This window comes from Neolamprologus multifasciatus, chromosome 22, assembly GCF_963576455.1.
Source record: "Neolamprologus multifasciatus chromosome 22, fNeoMul1.2, whole genome shotgun sequence".
In the NCBI taxonomy this organism is placed as follows: domain Eukaryota; kingdom Metazoa; phylum Chordata; class Actinopteri; order Cichliformes; family Cichlidae; genus Neolamprologus; species Neolamprologus multifasciatus.
The window spans coordinates 17,905,276-17,927,211 of record NC_140459.1 but is presented as its reverse complement, the minus strand read 5'-3'; the positions used below and the strand labels follow the sequence as shown (position 1 = coordinate 17,927,211).

Genomic DNA, 21,936 nt, shown 5'->3' with positions numbered 1-21,936 from the left:
CACCGAGACATGTTGGCACAAGAAGAGAAGGGGGGGGGGGTCGTGCATTTTACTGACTAACTGTAACAGCACATTTCAATAGCATTAAATGCACCAGGCACAAATACGTAAAAGCCGTATCTGCAGGTGACATACACGCTCTAAAATCATGTGTTGCCCCCACCCCCACCCAATCAAAAAACTGTCATGTGATGCCAGTATGGCTTCAGTAGCTGGAGTGTAATGATGGTCAGTTATGGCTCCGGCTGGATGGTGAAGCCCTGCAGAGGACGGGGAGCGAGCAGTGCGACACTGACAGCTGCCGGTATGACAGAGAGCAGCCCCGGTGACATTGACAGGTTCCCCTTGCGGTGTCCCCCCTCTCTCCGTGCCCACAGGAAACGTTAAAAGTCGGTACCTGTTTGACGTTAGCTGGGAGTTTGTTCCACGGGTAATTCTGCCTGATGTGAAATTCCACGTCCGTGTTCATCGCTAGCTAGCTAGCTGGCTACAAGTAGAATTCCTCGAGACGATTGGAAACGGGCTCTCGGGAAAGTCCACGGTGACCTCGCCCCCCCCGGACACCCAGCAACCAAGCGAAGGGACCCCCGGTTTGAGGAGATTTTTTTTCTCCAGCGGTTATTTTCCTTCACAATAAACCGTAACTTCCTTGTTGTATTTTCGAAAGAGCCGTTCGTCACGCTCGTGGCTACTTTCGTCACTTCCTGTTGAGGAGTGACCGTGGACCTGAATGGAGCAGGAGAGAGCGGAGTTTCAAATGAGAGATGACGTTAGCGCCGTCCAAATCAATGGTTTATCTTAAAGTGCGATTATTACTGCATTATTTTTAGTATTTTTAGCACATGTGGAGCATTTTCCACCCCCACGGCAGCCTGTTTTATTCCTAAAGAAGACGTGAAGCCAGAAAGTCAGGGGCGGTCTGACTGACTGGATGGGCCACTTTGACTGGGGGGGATGCATAACATAACTTGTTTTAATAGGTCTCATTTGAGATCATGCTCTAAAGATAGCCTCACAAGCTGATGAGGACCTTCTTAGTTCCACAGAGACAATAATAACCAAATAATTAACATGGGCTTTGTTGTTACTTCAGTAACATGTGTTAAAAATTTCATGACTAAACAGAAAAAATCAGCTGAGAGGCACAATGATATTTTTGGATGGGCCTCCATCCCCCAAAGCCTGTCCACATCACTGATGATGCAGAAAAGATATTCTTTTGTTTGAGGGAAAGGTCTAAGGAATAGTCTAAACCTGCAGGGCTCTGCATGTTTTTGGAATCCTGCTCAAACTGGAGTAAATATTATATATGTCTGTAGGCTATGAGCATATTTTTCACACTCACACTGTGAGTATTTGCATTTAGTGTGGGTCAAAATATTGATACAGCAGTATCTTATTATTGCTTCCACTTTATTAGCTGGGGGTGGGGTTGGGGGGTCAAAAGAGGTTATTATTTAACTGAGACATTACTGAAATATAAAAATTATGATAATACACACAAACTTAGGTATTTTGATGTAGTATATAATGATACTATTGGTGTTGATAAATGGTCTGGTACATGTATGTTTATATTATTTCTAACCAATTTCAGTACTCATAACACTTTTTTCTACAAGTCTCCCGTGTGTATCTAACATTCAGATTCACAGACTGTCGGCAAAATGTTGTCATAGTATCATTGTCCCACTTATGACCAACTCTAGCTTCACAGAAAGACAATACAATAAAACACAGTGCAATACTTGCATGATTGTCAGGTTTGCATGTGCACAACTCTGGATTGATGTGGGTTTAACTACACAGTCATCTTTAAGACAGGGCATTATAATTAGCTTAAGTAGCTGGAAATGCTGCCATCGTTTTCCTGTCAGACATAAAAGTGCAACGCCAAAATGATCTGTTAAAACACTTCTATCACCTGAGCTAATTTTTGGAAAAGAATTTCATTCATTTTTTAGGTCCCCCAATCTGTCTTTCTCTCATTTTCACACCATAAAAAAGCCTTTAGTGTGATAATATACCTTCTGTTCCAGTAGGTCTGTTATCCTATCTTTATTCTGGTCAGAAAATATATACAGTATATTTCAATATTTCAGTGAGTGGTTAATGTGATCATTGTTCAGCAGTGGAAACAAAAGCAAAATTCAGGTTTGAAGCCGGTATGATTAACTAAAAATAGAAAATCATAAATCTGTCCCTGCACCTTGACCTGGAGTTTTTACAAGTTGTTTTTTGTTTGATTTGCAGTTTTGTTCTTACAGGAATCCGACGTGTAAGCATGAAACTATCACTTAGTGACTGGTGACTCAGTGTAAGATTTCACTGCAACACTAAAGTGGCTTCTGCTCTTGGGTCATGATATCTGGCTTGCTGACAGCTCACTTTCTTGCAGCTATGTCATTCAATCTGCCTGCATGTAACTTCAGTTCCCTGTCATATGCCGCTAAGCAAACATGACAGTAATTCATCTGCCTGGCAGACAACCGGCATAACTCCATGGAGTGCAGAAAGGGGCTGCAGATTGAGAATCCTCATGACATTATAGCTCACAGATAATATAAGGAAAAGAAGGTTTGAATGTCTTTTTAAAGTCACATAAGACTGATTTGAAAAAATATCACAAAAGGCTCAATCTGATCTCTGAAGGAAAGGAAATCTTTGCACCCTATTTCTGTAACAGTGTTCCCCAGCCTTCTCTGGTGTGTGATCTCTTAAAATAAAGCGTTGTCTACTTGTGAAACACCTCATCTAAGGCTACAGTATGATATAAAAGCTGTGAAAACACACATTGTTTCTAAACTAGAAGCATAGAGGTGGAAGAATAGTGTTTCTTTTTTTTAAATTAAATATACATTTTTAAAAATATACTGTTAAAGTTCTTCATAGTCTCAAGGCTTTAATGTGCAGGGGTTAAAGTGGGATTTAACAGCAAGGGGAAGCCTAATTATGATCTGCTGTAGCCATGCAACAGCAAACAATGACTCACCTTAAAATAAATACCAAACCTGATTACTACTGTGAGCTGCAGAGGACATTTTTGCTTTGTGAACAGCGATCAGACCTTCTGTAACCCTGAGCTTTTCTCCTCTGCTTGTGTTTAATGTAAATAATAAAAAAGGAAAGGAAACAAACTGTCAACTTTATTTACATTTCAAACCATCTGACATGATGTCGTCTAACGGCAGCAGCAGCTTGTTTTATTAAGTAATGTCTAATAATACATTTTTTAAATTTCTTACAACAGCTATTCTTTATGTACTGATCATGTAATTCCTCTAGAGACAGTACTTATTATTGTAAGACTCATTCACACTCTGAGTACACACAGGGGAGTCACAAAAAGTGATTAACTAATAAACTGCTTGTAATTTTATGAGCCTCACAGTTAACTCTCCACCTGCTAATGCACTGAGGTCCAGGCCTCAACTTTCAGAGTCACCGATTGCTATCAACAAAACATTTCTCTGTAATGTATTCTGTCCTTTTAAATTTGCATGTATTTTTGAAACTAGTACATGCTCATGCTAGTAGGTTTTGGTCCGTTTGTGTTGTTTTTAAAGTGATATACTTTATCACAACGAGAGAAGTTTTTTTAAAAATAGACTGGCAGATGTTTATGTACTAAAAATGAGTGACCGTAGCCCGTTGCTAGGTGATTGCCAGGCATGTAGTTTAGCTTTTGTGGACGTAAGTGATGTACTGTCATGAAATAAAAAAGTAAAAAGAACGGTTTCATAAGGTGCTACAGGTGCACAAATGCTACAAAACAGGTAGCCTGCATTTTTTATGCATCATTTTATACATAATTAAACTTTTGTGAATAGAAATTAAATGTTACTGATGCGAAATAAAAATTATCTGATGCTTTTATAAGCTCTTAGAGATGCATAACTGTTAATAATAGGTCATTTTGGCCAGTTGCTATGTGGTTGTCAGACAACATAATGACATCATTACACATAATTCAGCCCTTTTGGATAGAAATTAGACGTTACTGATGCAAAATAAAAATTATGTGACACTTTTATAAGGTGTTATAGGTGCATAAATGCCAGTAATGGGTCATTTTAGCCATCATGTTGCCAAGCTAAGTGGTTGCTTGGCAACATGATGACATCATGATATCTGATATAAATGTGGACCTCCATGGGCCTAAAATGTACCTGTGTGCCACGTTTGGTTGCTCAACTCTTAAAGGTATGGCAAATACTTGTTGATGATTTGACACACACAGTGCAACGAGTTAACTGTCAAACGGGTGATTAATAGCAACAGTGGTCACGTCCAGTTGTGCACGTTCACGGACACAAACAGAAACACCACCACACCTTGAAAACTGAGCCCAGTTCTTACAGCTGTTTCTCCTGATCAAAGTGGCCCATCAGCACCGTTCTATATTTGACTACATCCTGGGTTACACACATGAGGAAGGGGAGGAGGAGGAGGGATGAACTTGGACGGCACTAGAAGACGGACAAGGGTTAGCAGCTCGGGACACTTTGATGAAAGACCAGCCTGGGTGGGAACAATGCCTGAGTCAGGACCCTGTGATGGTTCCCCTTCCTGCAGCTATTGTAAACACTCCCTCCACTGGACCCTGGCTGAGTTGTTAAGCTGGCAGCTGGGTACCAAACAGCGCTGTGTCACATGAGAGGCCCGGCTGGAGTCACAGTGGCCCAGGATACTATTCTTAGCTGTAGGAATGTACACAGTGGCCTCATGGCAATCTCCACAGCGCCCAACTGGAAACCCTTCCCTGAGTCACTACCCATTTTCTCTCTGGGTAATGCTTAAACTGTCTTTCATTTGGAATTAATCCTTTTTTTCTGTCAAGACTGACGACTTTGGATAATATTGGTCCTCCGAGGACAGGAGGTAAGGGCTGAGCTAATCACAGATACTGCTGATGAACTGGAATCATCTTGTTCACACAGATGTTTGTCTCAAACTCCTCAGTTTAACTCCAGTTTTATTATTAAATCTTCAAATGTGAAATGTCTTTTGTATTAGCATAACTCTTAGTTAAGAATCTATATTTTCTGGTTAAAACGTTTCCTCTTGTTTATTGGGCATTTAAAGGAGTGCATTTTATTACATTTCTTTATTTAGACTGGAAATGTTTCTCAAAAATATAATGCCATGGTATAAATTGTCTGTTAAAAGTGTAATAATTTAAGCTGCATACATGATTAATTCATCACCATCACCACTGTTGACTAAGTGATTAAGGTGCAGATGGATTATTTTTAAATTCAGATGCAGTTTATCATGAAAGGTTCAGCAGCTCCACCAGCAGCTCTTGTTTGAAGTCTGAGTTAAAACTCCCAGTTGTGAAATGCCACTCACAGCTATTGGCATTTAATAATATACAATAATGATTAGTGGTCTAAATATATCAGACAGGCTGGGCCATGTAAGTGGGAGTAAATCGGTAGCTGGCATGGAGATGATTTGAAGACTTAATGTTGCTAATAGCCCAATGAAATTCATGCTCTTTGAACAATAGGATCACCACAAACCCTCCAGCCAGAGAGGGACGCACTGGGACTAAGAGAGAAAACATGACATATAGAAAAAATAACAAGAGAGACTGTGAGGCCAGTCCAGAGAGAGATGGGTTGCAGAGACAAACACAGATGGTCCGCTGATACAGTTCTGTTTATGTTAGTGATGATGGGCAGCTTGATTACTGAAATAAGCCCTAATGGCACACGAATCCTGTGAGATCATTTAGACAGGATTTGGAACAGAAATCTGTGTCAGTCATTCACATTAAAGACAGCTGCTACGTGGGAGGTTTGAGAGTTTGAGAGGAGACGAATAAGTGAAAGGCTTCGTTATGAACCAGATCATACGGTTTTCGAAGCATGCATGATTAAGTTGTTGCAACTACAAATTTATTAAAATCACACTTGTGAATCGGTGCACTTTGTGGAGCTCATGAATAAAGAATATTAGAGAGGAGGATGGATGGAGAACGGTTAGTAAATCAGGAAGGAGAGGATTAGGAAGGAGAAAATGAGGGCAGCTATCATGGTCCTGGAGAGTGAGAGGATGACTGAGCAATGGAGAAGAAGTGTGCTGGTACTGATTTTAAAGAACAAGGGTTACAGAGGGATGAAGCTGATGAGACGGACTATGAAGATAGAGGAAAGACTTGTTGGAGCTAGGATAAGAAGAGAGGTGAGGATCAGTGAGCAGCAGTATGGCTTCATGCTGAGAAAGAGCTCTACAGATGTGAAGCAGAGGTGTAGAGGTCGGAAGGAGTTGCACTGCGTCTTTGTGGAGCTAGAGAAAGCATATGAAAGGAGCAGCAGACATGTATGAGGTCACCAGCGACACGTATGGTAGGAGTGAATGATGGTTTCAAGGTGGGGGTGGGATCAGGGATTGATATTGTGTTTCCTTTCTCGCTTGCAGTGGTGTTGGACAGGTTGACAGATGAGGTCAGTTCATGAGCTATGATGTTTTCAGATGACATTGTGATGTGTAGTGAGAGGAGGGAGCAGGTGGAAGAGAGCCTTTGTGACAGAAGAGTGAAGTTAAGGTTTACAAGATGGTAGTGAGACCTGCTGTGATGTTTAATGTGGAAATGGTGGCACAAACAAAAAGACAGGAGGCTGGGCTGAAGGTGGCAGGGTAAAGATGTCAATACTTTCACTGGGACTGACCAGAAATCAGAGGGACAGCTCAGGTAGAGCAGTTTAGAGACAAAGCTAGAGGTTCAAGGCTGAGATGGTTTGGACATGTGCAGAAGAGGGACATTGGATATATTAGGAATACATGAGGAAAAGAGGAAAAACAAAAATGTTTGATGGATGTAGTGATGGACATGGTTAGTGTGACAGAGGAGGATGGTACACAGAGAGTAAGATGCAAGCAAATTTTAAAAAATGTGGTCGTCACTAATATTTATGTAGATCATCACATCACACATCATCAGCATACTCGCTCATCCACTTTCTCCCACTGGAAAACAAAAATACGACATCAGTCACAAAATGATTCCTGCTTTGTCATCCCTTGTGCAGAATGGCCACCAGACCACAAGATGTTTTCTCTTTCAAAGATGCTGAACTTCCCTCTCACCTGCTCGCAACGCTCAACGTCCTCCGGCAGGAGCGCATCCTGACGGACGTCCTGCTCTGCACTGAACACCAGGAGATCCCCTGCCACAGGAACGTCCTGGTGTCCAGCAGCCCATACTTCCGCGCCATGTTCTGCAGTAACTTTCTGGAGAGCAGCCAGGCCCGCGTGAATCTGAAGGGAATCTCTTCAAATGTGCTCATTGGCATTGTGGACTATGTTTATACGGGCTGCATCACCATCACCATGGACATTGTGCTCCCACTCATGCAGGCAGCTTCCATGCTTCATTACGGAAGCCTCTTTGAAGCCTGCTCTGTGTTCCTCCAGGAGCAGCTGAGCCCGGAAAACTGCCTGAGCATGATCCGACTGTCTGAGATACTTCACTGTGAGAGCTTGAAGGAGAGGGCCAAGGAGATGGCTGTGAGGTCCTTCTCTGACGTGGCCGCTACAGAAGATTTCTGTGAGTTGTCTCTCCCGGAGCTCATGTGTTACCTAGAAGACGACCGACTTTGTGCTGAGGAGGAACAAGTGTTTGAGACCCTGCTAGCGTGGATCCACCATGACCCGTTCTCACGGAGGGGCGCAATCCACGATCTCTTCAAGAAAGTCCGTCTGCGCTACATCCACCCAACTTACCTCTTCCAGTTCATTGCCAATGATCCACTGGTGCAGAGCTCCAGCCTTTGCACTGAGATAATCGAGTCAGTCCGTCGCCTTATGCTTACAGTCAGCGCCAAGTGCAGCCGTGAGCTGAAGCCTCTGTGGACCACACCGAGACGTTATACCTGCAGAGAAACGCTGGTGGTAGTTGGAGGACGCAAAAACAACGAACAGACTTCAAGGGAAGCGTTACTCTATGACGAAAGGACTCAGCGTTGGCAGTGGTTGGCCAAGCTCCCCTTGCGCCTCTACAAAGCTGCGTATGTGTGCATTCACAGTATCCTCTACGTCCTCGGCGGGCTCAGCCTCTGCATGGCATCAGGCGACAGCTCGGTCAGCGCTACAGTTTACACACTCTCTCTCAAAACCAACCAGTGGAGGACTGCCGAGCCCATGCTGGAGCCACGATATGCCCATCAAAGCGTCTCATGCCTGCACTTTATTTTTGTGTTAGGAGGCATCGGTGTAGATAAGCGCATCTCTCAGTCAGTAGAGAGGTATAACAGTATGTTTAACCAGTGGGAGGCCATGGCACCCATGCCCACAGCCGTGCTTCATCCAGCTGTTGCAGCCAGTGATCAGAAGATCTATGTTTTTGGAGGGGAGGACGCCATGCAGAACCCAGTCAGGCTGATTCAGGTAAGGAAGGTTTCAGTCAAAGTTAGCATTCAGTGAAGAACAGCCTGCGATGCTCAGGAAATCCAAAAAGGCTGATTGATGGTGTTTGTGCTGTTGCACAGGTGTATCACATCGCTCGCAATCTGTGGTCCAAATTAGAGACAAGGACTGTGAAAAATGTTTGTGCTCCTGCCGCCGTCATAGACGACAAGATCTATATCATAGGAGGTAAGGACGAATTTTTACTTTTAAAAAACTGAGAAAAAAATGTAGTTCTCAGCAGCTGTTTTACGCTGGTATAATATAGTTTGACTCATATTTCGACATGCTTGGTCGACTTTGGGATTTGTTGACTATATGTAATTTACAATGACTTACCAACCATTTAATCTCCAGGGTACACCACGCGAATGATTGCCTACGACACCAAAGCCAACAAATTCTTCAAGTGTGAGAACCTGAAGGAGCGACGAATGCACCACAGTGCTACAGTGATCAACGGCAAGATCTACGTCACCGGTGGACGCATCCTGAATGGCCACGACGTCATCGAGGACTCGGACTGCTTCGAGTGCTATGACCCAAAAACAGACGTTTGGACCTCTAAAGGTTCTCTGCCGTACAAGCTGTTCGACCACGGCTCTCTCCCGCTAGTCTGCGTTTCCAACAGACCCAACCCACCATGACCCACCATCTAATCACCGCTTGCTCCTTTTTATTGTAATCTCCACCTGCCCTTTGCCATTATTTATTGGCTTCTAACAGAAATGGGAAACCATATCAGAGTGACACCATTCTTCCACGCAGCTCAGTAAAGTGGCATTTAAGGTCGGGCTGACTTTCATCTGCATCAGAGAAGAAGAGCTCAGCTGGCATGCAGAGGTGTCATTTCTAAGCATCTGGGGAGGAAGTGAACCGAGAACCCCAGAAATGATGAGAGGCAGCTACTCGGACACGTATGTAATCCAATCAGCTCTTTAAAAGCTGTTTCCGCAGATGGATACACTTGTATAAAGCAAACTAAATGTGTTAATACTGTATTTTCCAAGATATTTGAACACAGCCTGTCACTCTGCAGGGCAGCTGCACTTAACTCTTGACAAAACTGAAACTGGTTAAATAATTTGCACTTTATAGGTCAAAAAATAATACATTCCTTCTTGACCCTGATGTGTATCAGAGGGAACTGATTAATGAGAATAAGGGCTACTGCAAAGTTGTACTTGCTCTGATGTTTGGTGAAGTTTTGCAAAGAAGAACTTTTTTTTTCACCTGTGGCAACTTTATTCCAGTCTTGGGGGGTTGATTTTCAGTTAAAACCCAACAGAGCTTGTTCTGTTTTTAAGATGTCTGCTTAAAACATGGCAGAACCAGTATGCAAAGATGTGACGTTTTGGATTAGTCCAAGATCTGTGAGCAAATATTTCAATGGTGGTTTACATTCATATTTCACTGTGCATGCAAATCTCATTAGATAAAGACAAACTGTGGCCTGCTGTGAGCGGCCATGAGTAAAAAATGTTGTTAGAGATACTTTTTGTGTGTTTACAGGCTACATCAGACTGCAGGGGCAACCTAAAGGTGATCTGGCATAATCACACCAACTGATCTGGAATTATTTTTTTTATTCATTTGGGAAATCATAGTCATACAGAAAGAAATCCTTACCTGTCAAGACTTTGATTGCCATTACATCCCTCTGTGTCCTGCAGCCCTCTTGTCCCTCATGGAGCATGCATTCAGTGTTTTGCTCCAGCCCTTGGTAACTCCATTATTGGATAATTTGTGGTATACATCTTAATGTTTGAGACTTTCTCACGAATCAACTGAACAATGCATTGCTGCTACTTGCACATTAAGAGACTTCCTCTTTATTTTTGTATGCGGTATTACTTGTACGATGTGCATAAATGTTGTGTTTATGTACTAAAGAGAGAGTCAAACCTCTTATTTGTTGCATTGATTCTTTCTGCACATGAAAACAGATCAGCTGTGGCAAAATCGCATCTTAGTTCAGCTTATCGGTCTTCATTTTGAGCAGGTTCGTAATTTGCCTGGAGACTAGCTGAGTCACGACCCCCTCGTGCATGAGGGAACACCATTAATGCAGAAACATGTTCTGGTTGTCAGCTGACACATTTTCTCTCCGGTCATCATTAAACACCAGTGCAAAACCCATTAAAATATTGGGATGTTCCTGGAATGTAGTGAATGCATTTCTTTATGTGAGTGTCAACCTCTTGACCCTTCAGGGCGCATTCTCCTCATGCAGAGCGTCTGGTATGAGAAGCTCCACATGAAGGCTTCATATCCGGTTACCACTGCCCCCCTGAGAGGCTCACTGTTTGCAAGGTATATGGCCTACTTAAAACTAGCCCTCCAGCAAAGCTGACCTTAGGGGAAGAGATTTGGGATCAGATTTCACTCTTACGCTTTAATGCTTGTCCATTAGTGTTAGTGGAAATGCTGAAACTTGCCTACAAGCACTAACCAAATGGGAATTTCATCACTGTCTCTGAGTTAAATGGCTCCTTGTTAGCCTGGTCCCTCTAAATGCCTCTCTGTAACCCTGTGTGAATGCATTCAACAACTCGTGCTTGCAAAATGAGCTTAATGTCTAAACTCAAAATGTTGAATCCACCAACGCGGTGACTTTTCTGATTATGTCACCGGCAGTCACATGCTCGGCTCAGTCAAACAGAGCAGAATGTAAGAAAGCCCAGTGAAACCTTCCACTGAGCTGCTGCTCACACAGCCTTCTCAGATTGTTTACAGACTCTGTGTTTGCTCAATACCTTTCCATAGAAACCAGTGTGTGAGGGTCACCCTTAAGGGAGGCTGTGGCCTGGGCAGGTTATTTTCAGTATCTGTTACTAACCCATTAAGGGGTAGCATATCATTGCCTATTCTGTGTGTCTCCATAAACACACACAGTGACTGCAGCAAGAAGAATTATATACATTTATATATATGACTGACATGCTTCATGTAAAAACCATCATTGAAGTCACTGAAGTGCAGACTTTCAGCTTTAGTTAAATGGGTTTAACAAATGTATTGTATTAACAGTTCCCCATTTTCAGAGTCTCAGAATTAATAGATTAAACTAACATAATTTTAATTATAAGGATTGTTTTAAATATTTTTACTCCCTCAAGTCTGCAGTCCGTGAACTCCACCAGATGTGCTGCATTTCTTGCCTTGACATCCTCTGCCTCTTCACTTTAGCCACCGTCTATCTGCATTCAGTCACTAAAAAGCCGCTTTCCTGAGAGGAGCTCCGGTGAGTGATTTGAACATTGAAGAACATGTTGTGGTTTGCCATTTACTTTGGGTTGCTATTAATTTGAGAAGCTTTGTCCAGTTAGTTTTGCGGCATTTGTCTAAATCTGAGCAGAGAGTATAGCTCTGTACACTTCATAATTTGTCCAGCTGCTTCAATCAGCAGTCATATTATGTATACCCAGTGGCGGTCGCAGCGGTAGCCCATGCCATAAAATTACCTCGACCAGGTGTAGTATGCATGAGCGGTTTCTCTCCTTCTCCATACTTTTCTCTTCCCATTATCCAACTTCATCTTGGTTTCACCGGTCCAAAGAATTTGTTTCTAGGACCGTGCAGGATGTTTTCTAGCAAATCTGGACTTCCTGTTCTTGAGTGTAATCAGTGGTTTGCTCCTCAAGAGTGTTCTTGACTCGGTCAGATGTTATTTGCGTTTCTTAACCATGAAAATAATTCTGTCATCATCTACTTCAGTCTTCTTACATGGCCATACAATGTTGAATGCATTCCTGTGATGGCAAAATTCTGAAATTTTGCCATCACTTTGATGCATCCCAGCATCTCATTGGACTTCATTTTTCAGTTAAATATATTCAAAGTGAGTTCAACATTTGTTATCAGTCAATTGTTCAATTAATTTTAAGCTTCTGAAAATGGATGACGATACAAATGGTATAGAAAAACGTATGGATCTGTCTGCAATACAGATCCTTTACCACCTGATGTCCTCGTGTCTGCAGGCTGATGGAGAGGAAACACATTTCATTTTTATTTTGCCTCTATCGCCCTCTGCTGCCTAACACAGGTTTGCACAGTGCTCTGTAAGCCTGCAGGCATATAAGGCGGAATTCTGTAACAGGGCAACAGAGTCAGACTTAAGAATCATGATGATTTTATTAGAATTTCCTTGATAAACAAAAACAAACAAAAAAAAGCACAGTACAGCATGCACACATTCCTTTACAGATCTCTAAAATAAAACTTATCAGATGGACTATTTCATTGGAACATGGCATCATCGTTGAACAGCCTGGTTAAGATTTGTGTTCATTTTGTAACAAATTTTTTTACCCCCAAACACACACTTTGAACACATGTGTGAGACTGTGTGATTTGAAAAGGCTAAAATATTGGTAAAGGATGACAGTCCTATACTTAAAGTGCCTACATTCAATTCAGTGGTGTGTTTCTAGTGGATTCAGTAATTAGTCCTTCCTGTGAAGCAGCCAGAAGTCGCTCAAACACATTTTCATTCATGAGGAACTCTGGGAAAAATGGCACTATGAACCCCCAAGAGGTGAAAAAAACCAAACATTATAAATCATAATCATTTAAGACATAAATGAACAAAAATAAACAATAAATTGATCCAGTAAAAGTGCTATTTGTGATTTAGAAGGGTATAACACTGAGAAATTTATAAACTATACAAGAACAGAAATAAAACTTTATTATATTGACAGAAACATAATAACATTAATAATAATAACAATAGTAATAATAATAATAATAATAATCAACAACTTTTTCCAATAAAGAAACTCTTGAGGCAGAAATCCTAAAACGTGGTAAAATTATACTTTGTTACAGATTTATATTAAATCAAATTTTGGAACAGTTAAGATATACAACATGTACAAACTCACGAACCCAACACGTCTGTGCTTCTATTGCCAGCCTGAATGGTGAGAAACCAAACCTTATGCACAGTAGGTCCGTAACTACAAAAGGCATTCAGAGAAAGAAATTACATTTTGGCACCAGGCACAGAATTGATTATACATTTAATTAAATACTAAAACCCACCCAGAAAAATAACCAGGCTATTTTTAACCCCTCAACGTGCTGTATCAGCCACATGAGATCATAGCAAATATACATTTAAACTGGCTTTTAAAAAAAAAAAAGAAAAAAAAGAAGAAGAAGAGATGTAACTTTTGGCATAAGTGTTGCTGGAAGAATCAGAGGGGCAGGGGACTGGCAGACATCTACCCCAGCAGACCTGACGGGAGGATCTACAGTGCATTTCTGTCAAAAGACAATCGTTTGTTCTTCCTGAGTGCTAGACGTAAACAGGATCTGGAAAACCTACTATGATTGGGCCTTTGAACTATTTACACGATACCACTGCACCTTTTGGCTTTCTGTGCCATTCGCTCCCACTCACCCTTACCCCGGTTCATGATGGTGACATCAGCAGCTCTTTTTATCTTCGATAACGTCAGCCACATGCAGAAGCTCGGCTGCCCTCTGTGACCCACATTGCAGCATCCTCTCAGCCAATCTGAGAGGATGAAGTATCAGAAACTTTACTAGCTTTAGCTTGGAATGGACTGGCCACATGGTCACTTCTTACTTTGCAAAACTCCACTTTATGTACACACATCACTGTGGGAGGGTTTTTTTTGTTTGTTTGTTTTAGAGTTTTGTTGTTTTTTTTGTTGTTGTTGTAGTTTTTTTTTTTTTTTTTTTAATTGAATGACAAAGCTTAACTTAAAGTGCACCGACCAGTCCGATGTTCTACAACTCATTGATGGTTCGCTCCGAAGGCCTGAAGTTGACAGAGCTGGACGACGACATGTAGAACGACTGGGTTCTGCGATTGAGGCGGGCCCGCTTGGTGGCCACGCACAGGCTGCGCCTGCTGGAAGTGATGATCTCTGTGATGAACTTCTTGCAGTCCACACAGACCTCCATGGTGACCCAGTCCTCAGTGAGCTCCTTGGGCAGCTCTAGCTCATCCTGCGACCGCCCGTCTTTGCTGATGCTGTGCTTGGACAACCTGAACAGAGACAACTGAGTGAATATCTGTGCACACACAAGAAAGCAGTCGCAGCCACAACATGATAATGCCGCCGATTATTAAGTCACCTTCTGCGCAGACTGTGCCGGGTGTGCGCAGACCCAAACGGCTGCTTGTTTGGCTCAGCTGGGGCAGATGTGCCTGTGTCTTCTTTAACCACAGCACTGGGACCCAGAGAGTAGATAGGCAGTGTGGAATAGGGCTTAGACGGCAGCCGCATCTGAGGCAAAGAGATACAAAACAACTGAACTAAAAAGGCTCAGGTAGGTCTTAAAGAATGAGTGTCAAATACTAAACTGATGTTTCAAGTAGGAGTTGACAGTCTCGTACCTTTTTCGAGCACTGGGAACACACAGGTCTGAAGATAAAGAATAAAAAACGGATAAGCTGGAAATTCGTGAAAACCACTTCACTGATTTTGTACTGCACTCCTGTCAAACTGTCAGTTAAAGCTTAAAACAGAAACTACTGCAGCAGAGCCAGAGAGACGAGCTCCTACAGTAGATAGTTTGGTTTCTTTAGTCTCCACTCAGACTTCTGTGATCCAAACTTATTTTCATTCACTTCAGATTTTTTTTTAAATTGAAAATCTCAACTATACTGCAGAAAGCACTTTAAATAACGTACGCGTTTGAAGAAAAACAATGAAAAATGTAGAACTACTCATATGATTTATCAACTAATGAAATACCAGCCAGAATGTGCTGGGCATGTGGCTGTTTGATATGAGGCCAATTGGGTATGTTTGGTACGTAAACAGGAAAACTATAAATTTGGAAATCAGTGTCAAATACAGACTTTGTTTAAATGTTGGAGTCTCCCTCTTTAAGTTGAGCTGTCCTTTTAACAGCGATTCAAATTACCTTTTGCAGAACTGGCAGGTGTAGGACCAGGTGAAGATGGAGAACCTTTTAATCCTGCAAGAAAAGCAAAGCTGGACAGGGGAGGACAAAAATTGAGGTGAGGAAGGTGCACTAGTGTTTCAAAATCAATGTGACAAAATATCAGTTTAAGAGAAAACCATAAGTTTACAGGTGGTTTTGTACCTTTCCTTTCTTGAGAGCGTTGTAGACTTCTTTGTATTGCTGAAACTTCTCCAGCTCGGCCTTGACGAGGACCTGCCTGATGTGCATCACCTCTTCCACCGTCAGAGCCAAACACTCCGCCGGATAACAGAACTCCTCCTGCGGGGGAACATGCATCACATCATCAAACCATGCTCACAAACACACAGACAGTGATGTGTTTGACAAACCCAAACAAAAATGCCCCACTGCACACCACATCACCTAAACATGCAACGAGATGTGAGAATGGAAGTTTCACACCGCCGCTGTGAAAATAAATGCAGAACCTCCATGTGATGCAACACAACACCTCCCATGCTGGAACCACAACTCTTGGATTTCTTTACTTTAATCCAGATTTGCTTTATTCTCTGTCAAAAACATGTTTTGAGCTCCTGTTATTCACCAGATGTTTCCAAGGAAACAATCTGTAAGAGGATCCCCCATCATGGTGCCAGCTGAGCTCTCATCTGGAGTTTTACAAAAGAAGTCCACAGGGGTGAAAATGTCTCAGGGAGCACTTCTACTGATCATCATCATTTACTGGGACTGAGTGTTTGTATAAGATCTGGCCTCATATATAATCTTCCCTGAGTTATTTTCAGTACGCCACAGATGTTGCATTCACTCAAGCAGTTACAACACAAGGTCCCATTCATCTAAAAAACAAGCCGATTGAATTAGACGCCATTCAGGATGGTTTCCCCACGCAGTGCTTGATATAATTTGATATTTTGCAGTAGTGGCGACATACCGAGCCCTGAGCGCCACTGCCGGCATCCACCTGACCAGCAGACAAAGGGAACAGGATATTTAAACAGAAGCAAGACCTTATATTCCAACGAGCTAATCATACACAGTACGCTCAGTAAAATTTAATACAAGAACTGCATGAAGCCATTAGGTGGTCTGTCAGTTACATCATCAGCTTACAGCCAACGTTGTTACCAAGCATAAAATCTAATAAAAAGATATACAAAACAACCTATGGATTACATCATCACATTCAAACGTGCATGAGCACATAGGATTAATTAATTTTTAACAAATATATCTGGCTTGACATTTCATTTTTGATCTCAATGTACCCCTCAAAAGGAAGGCTGTTCACTGACATTGCAGCTTTCCTTTCACTCCATTAAAATCCTTTCACACATCCGCTGCCCACCTGAACTTCACCCAATCAGGTGTCCTCACATAGACCTCGGTCTCTGCCAAATCCTAGTACAAAGCTTGTGTGCTGCCTCTTGCGCACACTATACGGCCAGCTCCCTCAACTAAACCACACAGAGTACATCTAGCAATAAAAAACAGCTTTGAAGAAGACGGATACAGTGATTTAGGCTGCATCTTCCAACCTTGATGGCATTCCTTTAAATCACTTTCTCCCTTGCGTGCATGCATGCATTCCTTAGTACTAATTGTTAGGATTAGTGGACATTGCAAATAAATAAATAAATCGACAAACAGGAAATTGACCTAGTTACCTTGCCACTGGGATCCGTCATTAGCTGCAGCATTTGAAAATAAGAAATAATTTAAAGTGAGTCTTTGGAAGAAGATGGTTAATCAGAGTAAACATGTAAATGAGATATAACAGGAGTACGAGAAAGGGAGGGGATGCAACAAAGACCTGACTGTTGTACATTAACTAAAGAGCTTCAGCTTCTTATATGAATGAAGTTTGAGAGGGTGTTTTAAACCAGGGAAAAGCTGCACAGGCAGAAATCCCTCCCGCCAACTTCTGATGCACACTCAGTCATTTTGTTCTGGAAACAGGTCTGAAATAAGACAAACTGCTTAACTCAGAAAGAGAAACGAGGGTTACCCCTAGCAGGCATCTGAGGGAGAAAGAGTTAACATCCTAGTATTAATGAACAGTAACTTTTTATTCCAACTTTTAAAAGTGACTCATTAAAGATGCCTTAGATTAATCTCGTCACTGTTTGTTGTTTCTACTGTCAACTGGACAGATCTTAATGGAAACAACAGAATCAGCAACATTTGTCACTAGTTATGAAAGATTATGGAAAGGATTACGGATCGAAGATTTAAAATATGAAGTTCTCTCTGTGAAAGCTTTCTAATTCTTGACATGCATCACTACAGACTTGATGCAAGACTACAGAAGTAGAGTCTGGCTTAATTAGAAGCTCTGGGTTTGGCAGTGTTGAAAAAAGAAAAAAAAAAAAAAAAAGAAATACATAAATAGTGAGAATAAACCAACTTGACCTAAATCCTTTTCATACAGCGCTGTCCTGTGCTTTCAATTAGATCCATCAACTTCACTAGAATCATAGGACCACGCTCAGAGTCAGAGAAAACCAGTGACCTCACTGCAAACCAATGGCCGGTCACAGGACAGGAGTAAATTCAACAGACGTATGGTACGTCTGGTGCTGTTAATCGATGTAACCACAATCATTCGTTTTGATGAGCGAGGCTGATATTTCATCCAACTGACTGCATATTTCCAACTGGTGGGTCATGAACTGCATTCAGAAATGCTTCAGAGTATCTGCTTTTATATTTACTTTTTTTTAAAATCATTTAGATGATAAAGATCTGTCATAAACAGAGAGTCCAATAGAAATAGCCTCCACAAGGTAACGTACCAAAGACTTCGAGCTCTGTCTGGATGGTGGTAAGAAAGGCCTGACGCTGGTAGGGGACTCCTTTTCGATAGAGTGCCGCCTCTGTGAAGATTGTCGCTTGTCTGGCTGTGGGGTGGCGGAGACAGGCAGGAACTTTGGAGGAGCTGGAGACATGGGGCACAAATATGCATGAAAAAGTCTGCCAGAGAGGGAACATTTAATTTGTGTAATACACTATGTTCAAAAGTTAATACCCTTCGTGGCTGCGACGGAGTCAGGAGATGTGTCTTCTATCAAAGACGTAGACATGCTGGAGCTGCTCCGTGTGGTTTCCTCCTGTCATCCAGGAAACGACATATTAGCAATTCATCGAAAATTCATAACTACCACAATCAAGTTTGTGTGCCTATTATTAACGTGTCATTAATAATTGTGAGAGCTTGCTGCTAAATCAGAACGTCACTTTAACTATATTATACCAATATTGTGAAATAAGATTCTTTTAGACATAATGATGCTCTGAGCTCGAGAAGCCATCACATACATATCTATTTTTTAAAAATATTTGTTTTATACTGTTTATTAGAAATTCTCCTTTTTAATTTTGTGCATGAAAAAGTTAAGATGGTTTGTTTTCTTTCTTTGCGCCAAATGGGACTGTGTATAATTTTGTTGCTCTTTTGGCATAATAACCAAGATTCTGATGAAGTCACATGACACGCATGATCAGTCGCAATCAATCATAAGAGTCAGACATCTTACATCGGAATCTGAGCCGTCCAGCTCCGCCAGCGTGGGCGCTTTGAGCACCCTCTTTCTCTGGCTAAGCGCCTGCCCGCCGCCCTGATTTGGTCCTGCTGTGCTGCTGGACAGTGAATGGGTGCTGCAGGTCAACTTCCTCCGAGCATCAGGAGTGTCTGTGGGTCAAACACAGTCAATTAAAGCGGGAAGATACAGCGTCCAACATAATAAACAGAGACACTGTTACAGATGTCACGTGTACACATGAACCACACATCACGAGTCAACTTCTTCAGTAGCTGGTATTAAAGACTTCTTTACAGTGTTATGACAGGACACCACAGAGGCAGAATTGAGGAAGATAAACCTCAGCCACATGCCAACGGTTCAGATTTTCTCCTCAATTTCCCCGCACTCATTTTCACAACACTCCTGCTTTGTCACACAGACTCCAAAGTTGCCACGACACGCCGGTCCGTGTGTGCTTTACCTGAGCTGCGGAACAAGTCCTGAGGAGTGCTGATGCTTTTCCCTGCACCTGCAGATGAATTAAGGGAATACAACCTTCAGTCGAAGCTCACACAGACGTTAACAAACACCAGACTAGAACCACGGGGAGGACTCGACAGCGACAAGCATCTGTCAGAGCAGAGGGCCTGTACAATGAAGCAGCATTTGCGGGCTTAGCGAGGTAACTCTAGGGGGGGTGGGTCCAAGAAGATCTGGAAGGCTGCCCTGTAGTTTTAATAAATTTGTGTTCTTTACTTGAGCCTTTAACACCACCTGGGTTGCAGCTGGAAGAATAAACTTAAGACAGCCTTACCCAAGAGTAAATCTCAGGGACACATTAATCCAGTGGGTCTCAGAGTGTGGGCCATGAAGAATAAGGAGGTTGAGATTCACAATTTATATCTATCTATCTCCCTCCATATATATGTGTCTATCTATCTATGCGAGAAGTATGCAGCTCTATGTAAATTAAACCACCTGTAGCTGGAATCAGAAAACCTGGGTTGACTTGGAGACGTGAAAACCTGCGGCTGACAGCGCTTTGCGTGATCACAGTTGTAGCCCGCTTCATAGTACAGACCCCGGGTGTGAATTAACAGGACGCTGTGCGATAGTGGTCTATATTAAAGCTTAAACACATTGTGCATAAACTAGAAAGCACAGAGGGAGAGGCGTATGAAGGGAAGTGCGGGGGAGGAAGCAGGGAAAGACAACGAGTGCAGCCACAGTGCTAAAAGCTATTCTCGTACATAATTTGGATCATGGTCACCTCATGAACTGTAACGCTACATTCGAACCGTCATCTCCAATTCTCAACCATTTATCTAAGGGGTTAGGCTGCTGACAGCAGCGTTACATAATTCTTTCACTTTTCACATTGAGAGGGAGGATTAGGATGACCAGCAGGGGAGGCAAGCCGTAGAGAGAGTGACGATTTGTAATCTCACTTTACTGGCTCTGGCCCAATTGCCATCTCATAACAGCTATACCACAGACAGCCTCTGTGACTAGCATCTCCCCTAAAATATATGCCCTCCCTCTCTGGAGTTTGTACGTTTATTGTGTCCACAGGCTGCCCGTAAAAATCACCCCAGCAACAGAACATTACCAACACAGTTTCACGCATCCTAAGATTAAGGTGCACTGTGCTGACCCATCTTTCCTCTCACCTTCAGAAAGTGTCTTTATAATAAACAGCCAGTAAGTGACAGCAGTGTGTCATAAATGCACTTGTACAACACAAGCATGAAGTATGTGGGGTGTGTTTAAATCAGGGAGAACAAGAATCTAAGTCCTAAAAAATAGTCTAGAATAAAACACTTGCACAACAATAGGATAGAACATAACAGGTGACATGAACTTTACCTGATGAGTCAAAGCTGTGAGACATGCTAAGGGGTCGCATGACTGACAGATATGCCCATATTTGGGAGGGAAAAAAAAGAAAAGAAAGGAAGCAAAATAGAAAACAAAGAAAATGTTATAATGGACGATGATGTCAGAATCATCCCAGTTTAACACTTCCATGCGTTCACAACGGCTCCATAATCTCAGATTTTCATAAACAGTTTAACAGAATTGCCCCATATGTACGATTATGCAACAACTCAACATTAGTTTACTGAAGCCACTTACAAACTACCAAAGGGATTGGTCTATGAACTGCACAGAACACTGGATGGTAAAGAGTGCGGTTTCTTTTAGCTTTAATTGAAACCATGTTCAGCTGTCCATGTATAACCATTATATACTAAAAGAGGATTACGACCTATGTACTGCTCACTTCAAAAAGGCACTGGCATTACATAATGAGTAAGGTCACAAGCAGAGACCTGGGCATCTTTGGGCAACTGCAGTAACAGCTATACTAAACACATGAAGGCTCACAGCTGCAGTCAGCATGATCCTTGTTTAAACACTGACACCTTTAATAAAGCAAGGAGATCGATGCAGGAAGCAGGCTGTTAGAGTACTCATGATGGCTGCAATTAAGAATGATTAATTCATGGATAATGTTTTATGTCCTGGGTGGATGGGTTAGGTTCACTGAAAGCTGTCATGCAGAAAGTTAAGAACAACGCTCCCCCAGAGAAATTTCTTCTAAAGATCAATACATTTGCGTGTGAGTCGGAGCAGTGCGAGTTCGTGCTTATATGTCAGGCCATAAGTAGAATCATTTCTGAGCGTGGGTTTGTGTCGGTCGTCATCTCACCCAGGCGGTTTCTGCGGATCATGTCGGGTGAAACCGGCCTCAGCTTCCTTTCCGCTTTTATGTCCTCCAGCAGTCGCTCGTGAAGGCTCCGGGGACGCGGAGGGTGTGGTTTGAGTTTGCGAGCAGAGACCTGTCGTGACAGAGGAGTGCGTACTTGATTACCAAGATTTTCCTCTCACACCTCTGGTCTGAAAGAGTGCGTGATGACGTCTTTCAGCTATTCTCTCAGTCAAAATTAATCATTCAGCTAAAAGCAATGATAGACTTGCATGTGTCAACATTCACACTAAGCCCTCCGGCATCTGTAGCATCGTGTATGGCAGAGTACTGGTAAGTGACAACTAAATATTGATG

At 42.2% G+C, this 21,936-nt stretch overlaps 3 protein-coding genes across 11 annotated transcripts in view; 1 reads left to right on the top strand and 2 right to left on the bottom strand.

The window, feature by feature from the left end:
* Window positions 1-678, bottom strand: part of fam91a1 (family with sequence similarity 91 member A1) — a 28,433-nt gene extending 27,755 nt beyond the window's left edge. The window contains exon 1 of one of the 2 annotated variants that reach the window (XM_085147746.1): window positions 398-678. In XM_085147746.1, the coding sequence (XP_085003872.1) occupies window positions 398-469 (72 nt within the window). In that variant the 5' untranslated portion in view covers window positions 470-678. The remainder of the gene's footprint in view (window positions 1-397) is intronic. The other variant, XM_085147745.1, reaches the window with a different exon arrangement.
* A 185-nt stretch (window positions 679-863) lies between these two features.
* klhl38a (kelch-like family member 38a) lies at window positions 864-12,123 on the top strand. Of its 2 annotated transcripts, XM_085147754.1 has the most exons (4): window positions 864-4,881; window positions 7,038-8,394; window positions 8,496-8,601; window positions 8,770-12,123. In XM_085147754.1, exons 2-4 carry the CDS (start codon window positions 7,039-7,041, stop codon window positions 9,057-9,059), a joined length of 1,752 nt encoding a protein of 583 aa, XP_085003880.1. In that variant the 5' UTR covers window positions 864-4,881; window position 7,038; the 3' UTR covers window positions 9,060-12,123. The 2 variants fall into 2 exon arrangements, with proteins under 2 accessions (XP_085003880.1, XP_085003881.1); XM_085147755.1 differs by lacking the exon at window positions 864-4,881 and having other exon boundaries at window positions 4,894-8,394.
* A 401-nt stretch (window positions 12,124-12,524) lies between these two features.
* Window positions 12,525-21,936, bottom strand: part of spire1a (spire-type actin nucleation factor 1a) — a 36,548-nt gene continuing 27,136 nt past the window's right edge. Inside the window, exons 8-20 of one of the 7 annotated variants that reach the window (XM_085147747.1) lie at window positions 21,583-21,712; window positions 20,736-20,777; window positions 19,351-19,398; window positions 18,882-19,036; window positions 18,374-18,455; window positions 18,141-18,283; window positions 17,013-17,036; window positions 16,280-16,309; window positions 15,505-15,642; window positions 15,322-15,392; window positions 14,789-14,816; window positions 14,527-14,678; window positions 12,525-14,437 (exon numbers count right to left, since the gene is read on the bottom strand). In XM_085147747.1, coding sequence (XP_085003873.1) covers window positions 14,176-14,437; window positions 14,527-14,678; window positions 14,789-14,816; window positions 15,322-15,392; window positions 15,505-15,642; window positions 16,280-16,309; window positions 17,013-17,036; window positions 18,141-18,283; window positions 18,374-18,455; window positions 18,882-19,036; window positions 19,351-19,398; window positions 20,736-20,777; window positions 21,583-21,712 — 1,305 coding nt within the window. In that variant the 3' untranslated portion in view covers window positions 12,525-14,175. The remainder of the gene's footprint in view (window positions 14,438-14,526; window positions 14,679-14,788; window positions 14,817-15,321; window positions 15,393-15,504; window positions 15,643-16,279; window positions 16,310-17,012; window positions 17,037-18,140; window positions 18,284-18,373; window positions 18,456-18,881; window positions 19,037-19,350; window positions 19,399-20,735; window positions 20,778-21,582; window positions 21,713-21,936) is intronic. The other 6 variants (XM_085147749.1, XM_085147748.1, XM_085147750.1 and 3 more) reach the window with 6 other exon arrangements.